Below are 13359 nucleotides of genomic sequence, written 5' to 3' on the forward strand. Positions count from 1 at the left end.
CATCTTCCTCAAAACGCCAACAGCGCTGAAATTGAGAAACCCTGTTGTAAACCAATATAGACTGTGGACCCAGAATGGAATGAGCTAAGTCTTAGGAAGCTCTGGTAAAGAGCAGGGCCTTTAGCATAATACCAGTCTCCTGGTCCTGGCTTTGTGCCCTCCATTGCATTGCTAGTCATGCATCAAGATGTGAAAATCTTTTTTTTAAATATATATATATATATATATATATATATATATATATATATATATATATATATATATATATAGTATATATATTTTAACAAAGAGGAAGAGAGAGAGATAGAGAGCTAGAAACATAAGAGAGAGAAAGATAAGAGAGAAACATCGGCCAGTTGCCTCTTGCACACCCCCTACCGGGGATGTGCCCGCAACCAATGTACATGCCCTTGACCAGAATTGAACCTGGGACCTTTCAGTCTGCAGACCGACCTTCTACCGCTGAGCCAAACCGGCTTCGGCAAGATGTGAAAATCTTAAAACTATAAATCCAGATGCAACAAGTGTTTCCTGTTTACTCTGGTGTCAGAACAAGATTAAGAATTGCTTTTAGTTTGAACTTGTTCTTTTGAGCTTTCTCTGTGTGTTTGGGAACACGATTAGGCCTGCAGCGTATCCATATTTATGTGATAATGAGCTACAGTAGCACAGGTTTCTATTGTGCGTGCCATTCTCACTTTTAGCAATTTGAGCTATAGCCCAGCATTGAAGAAGAATGCATATCTGCTGACATACTTTTATGCAATTGCTTTTAGACATAAGAGTAAGGGTAAGATATCACAGCTACAGAAATATTTTCCTTCAAAGTAGCAGGGGCCGACAGGTGTGGCGCCTGCTGAAGGAACTGTGGTGTTTCTTCGTGTGGGGCTGATTCCATTTTGTGAGATGAAAAAAAGACTTTACAGTGCTGGAGGGCTCTTGAAAACCCCTGCTGGGAATTATACTGAGGGGAAAAAAGCCCTTTATATAATACATCTTATGGAAAATAGATTTAAATATACAGATTAGGCAGAAGAAAAGAAAAAAGCTAAATTATCTATATTTTTATCACAGGGAGAAACGATGATTATCTTTTGTGTGTGTGAGTGTGTGTGTGTGTATTTTTTTGTGTGTATATATCTCCACTGATTTTTTGTGTGTGTACAGAAGCATATAAAACATAAAATAATAATGGTGGTCAACACTAAATATATATTTAGTCACTTAATAAATTCTCACTCCAATACTGTGGTCCCATTTCACAGGGAAGGGAACTGAGGCAGAGAGGCAAAGTAACCTGCCCCCCCCCCCCCATGACCCTGTTACTTAATTATACAGCTATGATTGGAACCCAGGGAACCTGGCGCTGGAGTTCATGCATGTGGCTTAGTAACCTGTGTTATTCACTTAAAATATAGTCACCTAACCATCTTTCATGTCACTAGCTATGTCTCTATGGTAGCATCTTAAATGGCTTTTTAGTGTTCATTTATTATATATCAGGTTTTATCATAATTTTTGCATACCTTATTTCAAGTATCAAAATCAGGACTAGGCATTTACTTTTTTTCATCTTTACATAATTCTATGATTGAAGAAACATTTGCTCACCCACTTATTTAGAATAAGATGAAATTGATGGCTAGATCTTAGTGTTGAAAGGCGGTATTTCTTAGCAATCCACATTCTTGTATTAGGAGACTCTCCACCTTGTTTTTCAGGAGTGTGGACCAGTGCTGTGCTGGGGAGTGTTTCCCTTCCACGGCCTCTCCTTTCTTCTTGCTGCTCGGTTTGTTCCTGGGGACCTGCGCCATGCTGGTGAAAGAGACGGGCATCACCGTGTTCGGGGTGTGCTTGGTGTACGATCTGTTTTCCCTATCCCACAAGCAAGAGAGATCGTAAGTCCATTTGAATGTGAAGCAGTGTGTGGATACATGGAACAGGCTGGTCGATGCCCAAGGGGAGAAGGGTAGGGGGTGGCTGGATAAAGAAGGTGAAGGGATTACCTAAGGGATATGTATACGCCATGGACATGGACAATAGGTGATGAAGACCAAGCCCAGGGAGGGAGTGTCCGGTCAAAGGGAGGGAAAGAGGGGGATGCCTGCAATAATGTTAACATTAAAATTTTTTTAATAAAAAAGGGATCAAGTGAAAAAAAGGAAATAAAGATTCTGGAGCCAAGTCACAAAAAAAGTACTTAAATCAGTAATTTTGAAACTTCATTTAAGAAAATAAAAACATTTTTGTTAAACGTAACTTCACCTGAGACCATAATATAACAAGTGAGCCTTGTGTTATTAAGATAAATGTTCAAACTCTTCACACTTTTATAGAAATCAGTGGGGACTATAACAATTTTGTGAGCCCCAAATTAGGAATTGAGAAGTATCTATACTACTTGCAAGTTTATATTAGCAATATTTTCTGGTTGTAAAACACTGAGAAATCTTGACTCACACAGAGAAGTGGTTGCAAGTGGACACTGTTTGTTAACAGCTTGCCTTGAACCTGGGCATTCAAATTAGTGTCATCCATCAAAGGGCACTGCTGTGCTGGAGTCTGCTCTAGAGCTGAATTGTTACCTCAGAGTTCTGGGAGTTTTGTTTTGAAATTTCACAAATGGCTAATCTAAACCACACAGGAATACTCACGCATCCTATGCAAATCAAAGAACATGTTTATTTAGCAGCCTGTTTTTACAGTATTTTACGAATTTAACGCATATTCATTTTATCCTGTGTATTGTAGCCAGTAAAAATGACTAAGGCATACTAATAGTTCTGACACATACCATGATTTTCTTCCTCTATTAATTCCATAATTACTAACAATTTGACATACAGACCCCATTTTTCAGTAATTATAAGGTCCTTACGTTTGAACTTTGAAAAAATGTGGTTGATTTATTTTCCTGCCTTGTCCAGAGAAGAATTTTATCTTTGAAAAAATCCTGCCTTTTTATTCTATTTCTTACCGCTTTATACTTCTTGACCTAAAGATAAGAGCAGGGTTCTTGAGTGGCAACAAGCTGAGATTAACCTTACATTCTGATCACCTTCCTGTCTATCTGCACTTAGACATCCTTTAAGTGGAGTTTAGAGCTCTGTTGACTCCCTGTAAATCTCTGAGGAAGGAACCCCGTTATCATTTTGACCCCCGTGCCAAGAAAGCCACGGGCCAGAGGCCCTCCCCTTGGCTTATGTGAGAGTCTTTCCTCTAGAATTTAGGGGTGTCGAACTCAATCAGAGAAGGGGCTAAAATCTAAAATCCAGCCTAAATCGCGGGCCGAATGGTTTACTGAACAGTCATAAACTGACAATGTCATAAACTGACAGCGGAGTGCAGTGATGACAGCGCGTTGCGGGCCACATTGCAAGGCCTGGCGGGCTGGATTTGGCCCGCGGGCCTTGTGTTTGACACATGTGATCTAGATCCTCTTAACTGATGGAAGCAATTGCATTGCTCGTCTTTTGTTCTGTTTTGGTTGTTTTGTTTTGTTTTAGAAAACAACCTGTCGACCTCTCTTGCTTCCCCTTTCTTCACTTACTTTCTTACATTCCTTTGGTCTCTTTTTCCTGGCTCCTTTCTGCTTTGCCTCACTGGCAGCAGCAAGGTGTGACAACTGACTGCAGACCCTCCCCGTTGGTCGGGTCCTGAGCTATTTTAACCTCGTCGCTGAGGTTCTGTCTCTGTCTCCTCTGGCCTTGGGACTCTGCAGCCCCGCGTTGCCTATATTTTCTTCTTTATCCAGTTACTGTTGAGCCAGGCTTAATTGTCTCCTTTATTCTTTTAAGAATCTTTCCTGACCTCCATTGTAAACTGCTAGAAGGTCAAAGGAAGGAATAATATGCCGATATGTAACTTAGACGTTGCACGGCTCATCATCTGTGATTTTTAAAAAAGTAACTTTTAACTCTGAAAACCAGCAGCTCTGCATAAGTGGAGATTCTCATTTTTTCCCTCCACCCATTCAACATATACTCATTTTGTACCTAGCCAAGAATAAAAGATAAGATCCCTCAGAGAGCGTGTCCAATATTGGGGGAGACAGACATTACATGAGTAATTACAGCTGTGAGCATGGTGAGAAGGAACCAGAGCACGTGACAGGGAGACCTGGCCCGTGATGGTTAATGCCTCCCAAGTTCTGGCCATATGCCAAGGCCTTGTGCCAGGCCATTTACAAGTGTGAAGTCACACAATGCTCACAACCGTTGCCCTCATTGTACAGAGGAGGAAACAGAGGCACAGAAAGTAGCCTCCGTAGAGTCACTTATCCCTGAGTGGAGCCAGAATTAGGTCCCTGGTCCTTATGACTCCAGAGTCACAGGGTTACCTCTGAGCACCCCTGCCTCCACCTCCCAGAACATGGGCTGCGCAGGAATTGGGCGCACATTTGTACCATGAGACCAGCTCCGAGGTTCTGAGTATATTTATTGGGTGCCATGACCCCTTTGAGAATTTTACAAAATTGTGTCCCCTCCCCCCAGAATAATGTACACAGTTTTGCACAAAACTCTTAGGGATCTACACCCATTCATTTGCTAATTTAAAATAAATATCTTGGCACTAGGTTGTTTTTGAGATCTTTCCTTGTGGGATGCAGGCAGCAGGAAAGAAACAGTAACAGAAACAAAGTTGGAAGCACTTTTCTACACTAAGAGCAATTAATTCCTAAATTTTAAGGGAACCACACCAATGGAGTGGGATTTCTTTTGTTTGACATCACCTTTAGGGAAACAAATTTTTAGTGAAAGATGAGCCCCTGAGAGTTAAATTTGTTTTTATTTTATTAAATTTAGGATAAAATGTCGAATATACAAACAATAACATTCCCTGACCCCAGTCCCCAACCACTCTCTCTAGAAGTAACCACAATCCTGAGTTTGGCACTTTTCATTTCCATGATTTTTTCCCCCCATTATTTCCTATGTATATACCAGTGAATACCAAAAAGAATTACTTAACATATTTTCAAACTTTATATAAATCACTTGCTTTTCATTGACCATTAGGCTTTAAGATACATCATTGCCAATACAAGTAGCTATAGTTCATTCACCTTAACTGTTGCATGGTATTTAATTATCCCAATTTATTTATCCAGTTTTCTGGATTTGGAATTTAGGTTATTTTCACAATGTCTGCTATTATAAACTATGCTGCAGTGGATTTTCTTGTGCAAATGCATGTGGGTTTTTCCGGGGTGTACCATAGGAATGGGGTTGCTGGGACCACAGACCAGCGCCTGCTCGCTGTGTCACGTGCTGATATAAGCCCTTGAAATGATTGTAGCAGTATCTTGGGATTTCTATGCTCCATATTCTCACCACCACTTGGTAGAATCAGACTCTTTCAGATTTGTCCATCCAATTTACATGAGTTATGTCTATGAGGATTTATGAAAGAAAAATTTAATCACAGTACTTTAGATGGATCAGCTATGAATGGTATTTCCTAAGTTTGTAATTATGCAAATCCTGAATACCACTTCCATCAAATATTATGAGAAAAATACATTTGGAGAGTGATAAGTGAAGAAGAGTGTGTGTGTGTGTGTGTGTGTGTGTGTGTGAGAGAGAGAGAGAGAGAGAGAGAGAGAGAGAGAGAGAGAGAGACCATATATGAAGGACTGAGCCCTAGTTTTCTATATTAGGAAGTCAATGTAATAATTTCTAAAATAAAAAAAATATTATAATTATGTTACTTTTAAAATACTGTGGTCCATACCAGAAACGAAAGAGCTAAACCACCTGAGAATGGTTTGCTTCTCAGAGCAGGACTTGGGACCGGGACTGCTATTTCTTGTTGCAAGCTTTGTCTTTCTGTTTGACTTTATTTAGGAGCAATGGGGTCATCCCTCAGCGCAGCCCCCAGCAGCCGGGGAGCCCCCAGCCCTCACTGCCAGCACACCCCCTCCGGCAGAATGGGAAGCAGCAGCGGTTCCCTCACAAAGAAGCCTGGAGTGGCTGCCACTCGCCATTGCCACCAGAGCCCAAGAGCGGTGGATTCCCGGTGTCTCCTCGAGCTGTGTGGTCCATGATGAGGTACTGTGCTGGGCTCCTGGACTGTGCGCGTTTTCACCATCCAGCATCATCTATGTGAGCTGACAGAACAGAAGCCCTGAGTTGGGTTCTGTGACCTCCCCCTCACTCCTTGTTTCTCTGCCTTTGTCATTCCTTACCTTCCTTCCCTGTATTAGATCAGATAAGAAAGAAGTAGCTGGGAAAAGCCCTGCTCTCTGCTGTTATTTAGAAGCAGGGGGTGAGGTGTGGGTCTGTGAACACTCAATTAAGGAGAACAAACATTTTCTCTTTTTCCTGCTGGAAGAACCTTGTGAGGAGACCCCTGCCGTTGGCTTTCTGGGGAGGAGAGTGCTCTACCTTCCGCTTGCTGCCTCAGCTTGCTCTTGTATATGATAGGAATTTACTACAGCACAAGTATGGGAGAAAGCCCAGGGGACTCTGCCTCTCAGAAAGGTTTGTGAGGATGCAGGAAAATCCTGAAAGCATGGGACTTGCTTTTTAAAAGCAATTTCACCTAGCCGCAACATGTAACGTCCATTTATCAGAACTGGTGCTCACTAAATTAGGTTACCTCTAAACTTGCTCAAGCCATGAAGCAAGCCAGAACCTAATAAAGATGGAAATTCAATTCATACTGTTAGTCCTTTACTACTTCAGGTTGCTGTTCTTATTTTTCTGTTCATTTCTAGAAAAACCCCTCTGTTTCAGGGTCTATGTTTCCCATTACTCCCACCTTTTCCTGTTTCTTATTTTTTGCCTCTTGCTTTATTCATTCATTTATTAAGTATCTGTTTTAAATAAAATACCCATTGAGTGTCCACCACAAGCCAGACACTGTTTTAGGAACCAGGAGCATCCTGGTGAGTAAGAAAGACAAGGTCTTTGCTGTTAGGTCGCTTCTAGTAGAAGACAGGCACTGAATAGACGACGGTGAATGAAGTGATGGAGAGGGACACATTTGCATTGGCTGGTCAGAGCAGGCCTCCTGCATCTTCCTGAATGAGAGGAGGAGCTAGCCCTGCAAAGATGTGGGCACAGGGTCCCAGACTTGGGGTAATGAACACGTGGGGATTGGAGAGGCAAGGTCAGGAGGTGGGCAGGTCCCAGATGATGAAGGGCTGTGTTAGCTAAGGAAACTAGTTTCAATTTAATTCTGAGTGGAATGGAGCCATACCATTATTTTTAGAGATGATGTTGTTTTTGCTGTTGTTATATTTTGTTTTATCTTAAGATGGTAAGAAATGGTTACATTAAATATTCTGGCTTCGTCGTGGTACATGTTGTTGGGGATAAGAGTAAAGCAGGGAAAAGAGTTAAGTTTTGCACAGACTGAGGGAGATGGTGACTGGGGTCAGCAGGTGCGGTGGGTTTGGGATACCTTTTGGAGACCAATCCAGCAGGACTTGCTAATGTTTGGGGTGGAGGAAAGGAAAGGAAGGATACACGGATTTGGGGGTATTGGCTTAAACAGTTGGGTGGACTGTGGCGTCAGTTACTGAGACGGAAAGTCAAGGGGAGAAATAAGTTTCCTGAGGGTTGCGGGGAGGATATATCACAGTAATTCTTGAAATTCCTGAGAAAGAGAGACGAACAATCGAAACATTGAGAGAGCTGTGGAGGAAAAGGAGGTAAAACACTTGGGGAAGTAGTTCGTAAGGAGGCAAAGGAAGAGAAAACAGAGGAGTAACTAGAGATTTGTAGATTTCCAAGGCAGGACAGAAGTCAGATTGAATTCCCTGAGGGCAGGGGGCTATGCTGCCTCTTGCTCATATTTGTATATCCAATTCCTTTCATAGTGTCTGGCTAATGGTAGGGGCACAAGTATTTGTTAGATAAATAAATTAATGAGAGGCTGGTAAAAAGTGTTGGAATGAAGCATATTTATTCAGAAAATTTGGTAATGAAGGTGTGGGGAAAAAGGATGGTAACTGGACAGGGTTAGATTTTTGTTTTCCTTTTAAATTTGATGGACATGAGTTTGTATATAGACCAGCGTTTTTCAACCGCTGTTCCACGGCACACTAGTGTGCCGCTAGATGTTGCCTGGTGTGCCGTAGGTGCAGACAAGACAAGAATTTTATAATTTTTCACTATTTTGTTTACTTAATATTTCATAATAAAGTAATTATAAAATACTTTCTTTGTGTTTATTTGATTCCTATTCAAGAGAATTACTTTATATATAGTCAATGTAGGCACAGAGTTAAATTTTTTAACATTTTCTAATGGTGGTGTGCCTCATGATTTTTTTCATGAAACAAGTGTGCCTTTGCCCAAAAAAGGTTGAAAAACACTGATATAGACAATATGTAGAGAGTAGGGATGGAAGATGTTGGAACAAAAAGGGATATGAAAAAATATGAATACTAGGGGTGTGCTGATAAATTTTTAATAACTGGCTCCCAAAGCAAGGAAATCCTGACTTGTGGTGTTTGCCAATTTCCATGTAAATAACGCCTTTCAGGGCTTATTTCAAGCTATCAATGTGACGGCACTGAAGGTGCGCTGGGGGGAGAAGTGCTGTAGCTCACCATGATGCAATATTTCCACTGCCTAATAGACAATAGACATAAATAACCTGAAGAGCACAGATAACCGTGACGCGGAGTAAACTAATCAGGAAGTGAGAGATTTCAGTATGTATGCCCTTTGTTTTTAATAAGATTAATTTTAAGTTAATATAATTTAATTTTGAATGATGGCTATATTTAATAACTTGCTTGCAAAATACCTAAAATTAAACAGCCATTTCTTGCACACCACTGTGAGTCAGCTGCCACCCGCCAGTGAAGAAGGTCCTTCAGGGGGAAGAAGGCTGTTTCATATCTGTTATTCATCCACTATGTTCCAGGATGTGGGCTAGCAGGTCCCATATGTTATACCATGCAGCCATCACACTAATGCATTTTAGGCAGATATCAGTGTTCCCCTTACTGGAGGCAATGAAAGGTCTTAGAGGTCCACATTTACATAGTAAGGGCAAAGGTCAGGATTGGAACTCAAGCTGTGTGAGCCCTAAACCTATGCTTTTGCCCATTTGCTGGGCTCTAACGTCCATATCCTAGGCAAGGGCTTAGCCTTGGGGATGATGAGGCAGGACACTGGTTTCATTCTCTGTGGAGCTGGCCTCCCTGCTGAACCCTCAGGGGTAGACAGGTTCTTGCTGCCATCCTTGGGTTCACACAGGAGACACCTCTTGTCTTGCTTTGATCTATGGTATTGGTGCTAATACATTTAATTAGACAGCATGCTTTTGTAGGTTCTGTTCTGTTCTTTTTCCACCCTGAGCACCAGGCTGTTTTAGAGAGAATGATGCTCGGAGAACAATACACAGCTCAGCGGGAACTAGGTCAGAGTCTCACTACGTTAACCTGTTTGTGGGTGGGGAGGACCATTATCCATCATTGGGAAGGAAAATTGTCATATAGTTTCTTTTTTTGGAAAGTAAACGTGTCATACATTGGAGTATATATTTAATTAGTATTAAAATTATTTTTGATGCCGAAACCGGTTTGGCTCAATGGATAGAGCGTCGGCTTGGGGACTGAAGGGTCCCGGGTTTGATTCCGGTCAAGGGCATGTACCTTGGTTGCGGGCATATCCCCAGTAGGGGGTGTGCAAGAGGCAGCTGATCTATTACTCTCTCTCATCGATGTTTCTAACTCTCTATCTCTCTTCCTTCCTCTCTGTACAAAATCAATAAAATATATTTTAAAAAAAATTATTTTTGAAAACTATGCTTGTCCTTTTGTCAGAAGGTGATCAGGTTAAGCAAATAAAAGTTCAAAGAGACAATCTTATCTTAATTTGTAAGATCTTTGCTGCCCTGGCCTGTGTGGTTCAGTTGTTTGGAGTGTTGTCCCGTGCACGGAAGGGTTAAAGGTTTGATTACGGGTCAGGGCACATACCCAGGTTTCGAGTTTGATCCCTGGTTAGGCACATTCAGAAGGCAACAGATTAATCTCTCTCTCTCTCTCTCTCTCTCATCACTCCCCCTCTTCCTTCTCCTCTCTCTAAAATGAATAAGAATGTATCCTTGGTTAGGATTTAAAAAAAAACACAAACCCACAAAAAAGAGCTTTGCAGACACTGGTTAAATCTTGACTCCTTTGCTTACTTGATCTGGACAAGTTGTTTTCTCTCTGTGGGCCTCTGTTTCTCACCGCTTGCAGGGGGAGGTAATAGTAGAATCTTGCTCCCTGCCTGGCTGTCAGGACTGCAAGCAGTAGCACATGTATAAACTTGTACATGGGTGCCTGGCACAGGGTGGCCAGTCAGTGCGTGGCAGCCAGCAGTGTCATTATTAGTAGTTTAGTGTTATGACTGAGTGGGTTTCTGGACACCAGGACGCATGGTGAAAATGGTAAATCAGCAGTATGCAGGCAGGGAGTGGGGTGATGTGGGATTTGTTGTTGTTTTTGAACTTCAAGACTGTTGGCTAGTATTTATTTGTATTTCATTAGATTGACAAAAAGTTGGCTACATACAATCAGGTAAAATGTTTTCAGAAGTTTCTATACCCAGGGGAAAATCCTAACCCAGGGAAAAATCCCACTGCAAGTCATTTAGTTGCCTTTTTTTTCTTCTTCTTCTGTCTGACTTAGTAATTGGCATATAGGTAGAAAGTGCAATAAAAACCCTAGGACAGCTCTAACCAATTTGGCTCAGTGGCTAGAGCATCGGCCTGCAGACTGAAGGGTCTGAGGTTCGATTCCCTTCAAGGGCATGTACCTTGGCTGCGGGCACATTGTGCAGGAGGCAGCTGATCGATGTTTCTCTCTCAATGATGTTTCTAACTTTCTATCCCTCTCCCTTTCTCTCTGAAAAAAAAAAAGTCAATAAAATATATTTAAAAAGAAAAGAAAAGAAAAAACTAGGACATAAAATTCATTCACATGTGGACATACTTTTCCTTCTACATTAGGAAGCTTAGTGAGTTCTACATGAAATCTTATCTTCAGGACTCATATATACTGTGTCCCAAAAATATATATATATACACACTTTAACAGCTGATAACTTAATTTTTACTCTTTTTCAGGCTTAACTGATTTGAAATAATGGGTGAAGCCAGACTAAGCTTTGAACAAAGAAAATTTATCCTAAAGTGCCACTAGACATTTTTTTTTATAGGGACACATAAAAGATAAGTTTAAAGTACAAAACCAGCAACAGTTGATTAATTGAGGGCGCACAAATGCCGAAAGAAATGATTCTTGATGTTGGTGATTCCATTGCTTTACATTATCATCAGTGCCTGGACCAGAATGCCCATCAGTTTGAAAACAGGCATTGACAAAGAAAATTATTCATTTCTGTGGATTCTTTTAAATTTTGAAAATAAACTGTATGGTAATAAACAGTGACTTTAGAATCATTCAAAATGCATATACATACATTTTTGGGTCACCCTGTATATGGATTTGCCTATATATCTCTAGAGTCATTTTTTTCATGTGTACTTGCTTGATTTAATTTTTAAAAACAGTGGTCACTATAGGCATTGAAGACCATTCTTGCCTCAAATTCTGGTTTATTTCCTCTTTTTTTTCCTGCTAACCTGTAGGTCTGTCATGAATCATTCATTCAGCAAAATATACCGAGCACCTTACTGTGTTCCAGACACCATTTTTGCCAGTGAAGTAAACAAAGCCCTGCCCTCATGGAACGTGGCTGGGTGATGATCATGGTATTTTAATTGAAAAATAGGCTCATTCTTTGTGGGTGAGATAGTGGTTAGATTTTTCACTTTAGTGGGTCTTAATCATTTATCTTGTAAATGCCTTGTAAGTAGGAATGCAAATCAAGAAACCAAGACAGGTTTAGGACTAGAGAACAATTTGACATGAAAGTGAACTTGTGAGGTGATTAAAATCCGGGGACTTGGAGAGGCATTTAAATATTTTGACCTTCACTGGAGGAATGGGCAACTGATCTCTGAAGTGTCGTTTCAATGCTTTATTTCTGTAGACCTTGCATTACACTCCTTTTCCCCAAAGTGAGCGGTGCTGTGCGGATTCAACTCATGAGGTGGGATTTTGAACTTTTATTCCACACATATGATAATGTGAGCAGGGCAGATGTGTTTCAGATCATTATTAATAATCTCATATCAGCATTGAGAGAAACTTAGCAAACTAGTAAAGTGAGATTTATAGGTGACAGAAAAAAAAAAAATCCGTGTTGAAAGCCTGCATTGCTGATGAATAATTAGGTTCCCTTGCCTGCCCCACCACCATTTCACACACCTTTTCCATTGGCTGATCTAAAATGTACCATTTTTCAGTCTCACTTAGCTGCTGCTTTCAGAGGTGTAGAGGTAACGTAACTCTATAAGGAAAATATATCCAACTGTTACAGGTGAAGTTTGTGCATTCATATTAATAAATTTCCTCACCTACTTAAAAATTAATGCAAGTATAAACCTCAGTGATTCCATATCGAGAACAAACCACCTCAGATTAAATTAAAAAGTTATTTTCAAAAAGGAACTGTGTCGGTTAGTTTTACCAGGCTTCTCAATTAGGAACCGTGCTTACTGGGATAGTGTCATTAATGTGCCGTGAAAACTCTTTGGTGCGTTGATTTGCCCAAATTGGGCTCCCAACTTCCTTTATAGTAGCTTCTCTCAAATACAGAGCTTACCAGAAAAGTATTCCCTTTTGCAGATGGAGAATTTGAAAGCCCCCCCCCCTTTTTTTTTTCTTTTACTATTTGCTAACCATTAACTGAGAGGAATGTTATTCCTCGTGAACCAGTTTTGGCCCTGAAGTGAAATTGTGGTGTGATGAAAGTCAGGGGACTTAGGCATGTGAATATTTTGACCTTCTCTGACCAGAGGATGTGGCCAAGCAGGAGTCACCTTGATGACATCGCCTGAAAGGTTATTGAAATCGGCTTTGGTTCTTGAACTGAACTCAGCACTAAAGTGGATCATTTCAATAAAGCGTTCCCTGGATTCTTGCAAAGTTTAGCACTACATGCTTTTAAATAAATCACATGCTAAGTAGGCAACATTTCTTTTAATTTATGGGTAGCAGTTGGGAGAGCTCCTAACTGCTGACAGTCCTTGGTTCATTCTGCTTAATCTTGATTGGGTACCCGTTCTTGGCACGCCTCTATCCTCTGTGAATCTCAGTCAGTGGATGATAAGTTCTTTCCTTTCTCAGTGTAGAGCAATCAGGCTTAGGCATCTGCTTTGCAACCGGATGCACATATGTTGAAGGAGAAAACTATCAGAACGTAGGCATTTCTGGTTGGCATGCAATTTTGTCATGGATAAGGTAGCTCCTTAGAAGAAGGTCCCAGGCTTGTATTTCTTTGTCAGCTC

The 13359-nt window shown here is 40.9% G+C and overlaps 1 protein-coding gene across 2 annotated transcripts in view; it reads left to right on the forward strand.

Moving 5' to 3' along the window:
* Positions 1-13359, forward strand: part of TMTC1 (transmembrane O-mannosyltransferase targeting cadherins 1) — a 226122-nt gene that overhangs the window by 30358 nt on the left and 182405 nt on the right. For both annotated transcript variants that reach the window (XM_084877142.1, XM_084877143.1), the window contains exons 4-5: positions 1722-1898; positions 5847-6050. In XM_084877142.1, coding sequence (XP_084733268.1) covers positions 1722-1898; positions 5847-6050 — 381 coding nt within the window. The remainder of the gene's footprint in view (positions 1-1721; positions 1899-5846; positions 6051-13359) is intronic.

This window comes from Pipistrellus hanaki (genome assembly GCF_964339955.1).
Source record: "Pipistrellus hanaki genome assembly, chromosome: 3".
Classification (NCBI taxonomy): domain Eukaryota; kingdom Metazoa; phylum Chordata; class Mammalia; order Chiroptera; family Vespertilionidae; genus Pipistrellus; species Pipistrellus hanaki.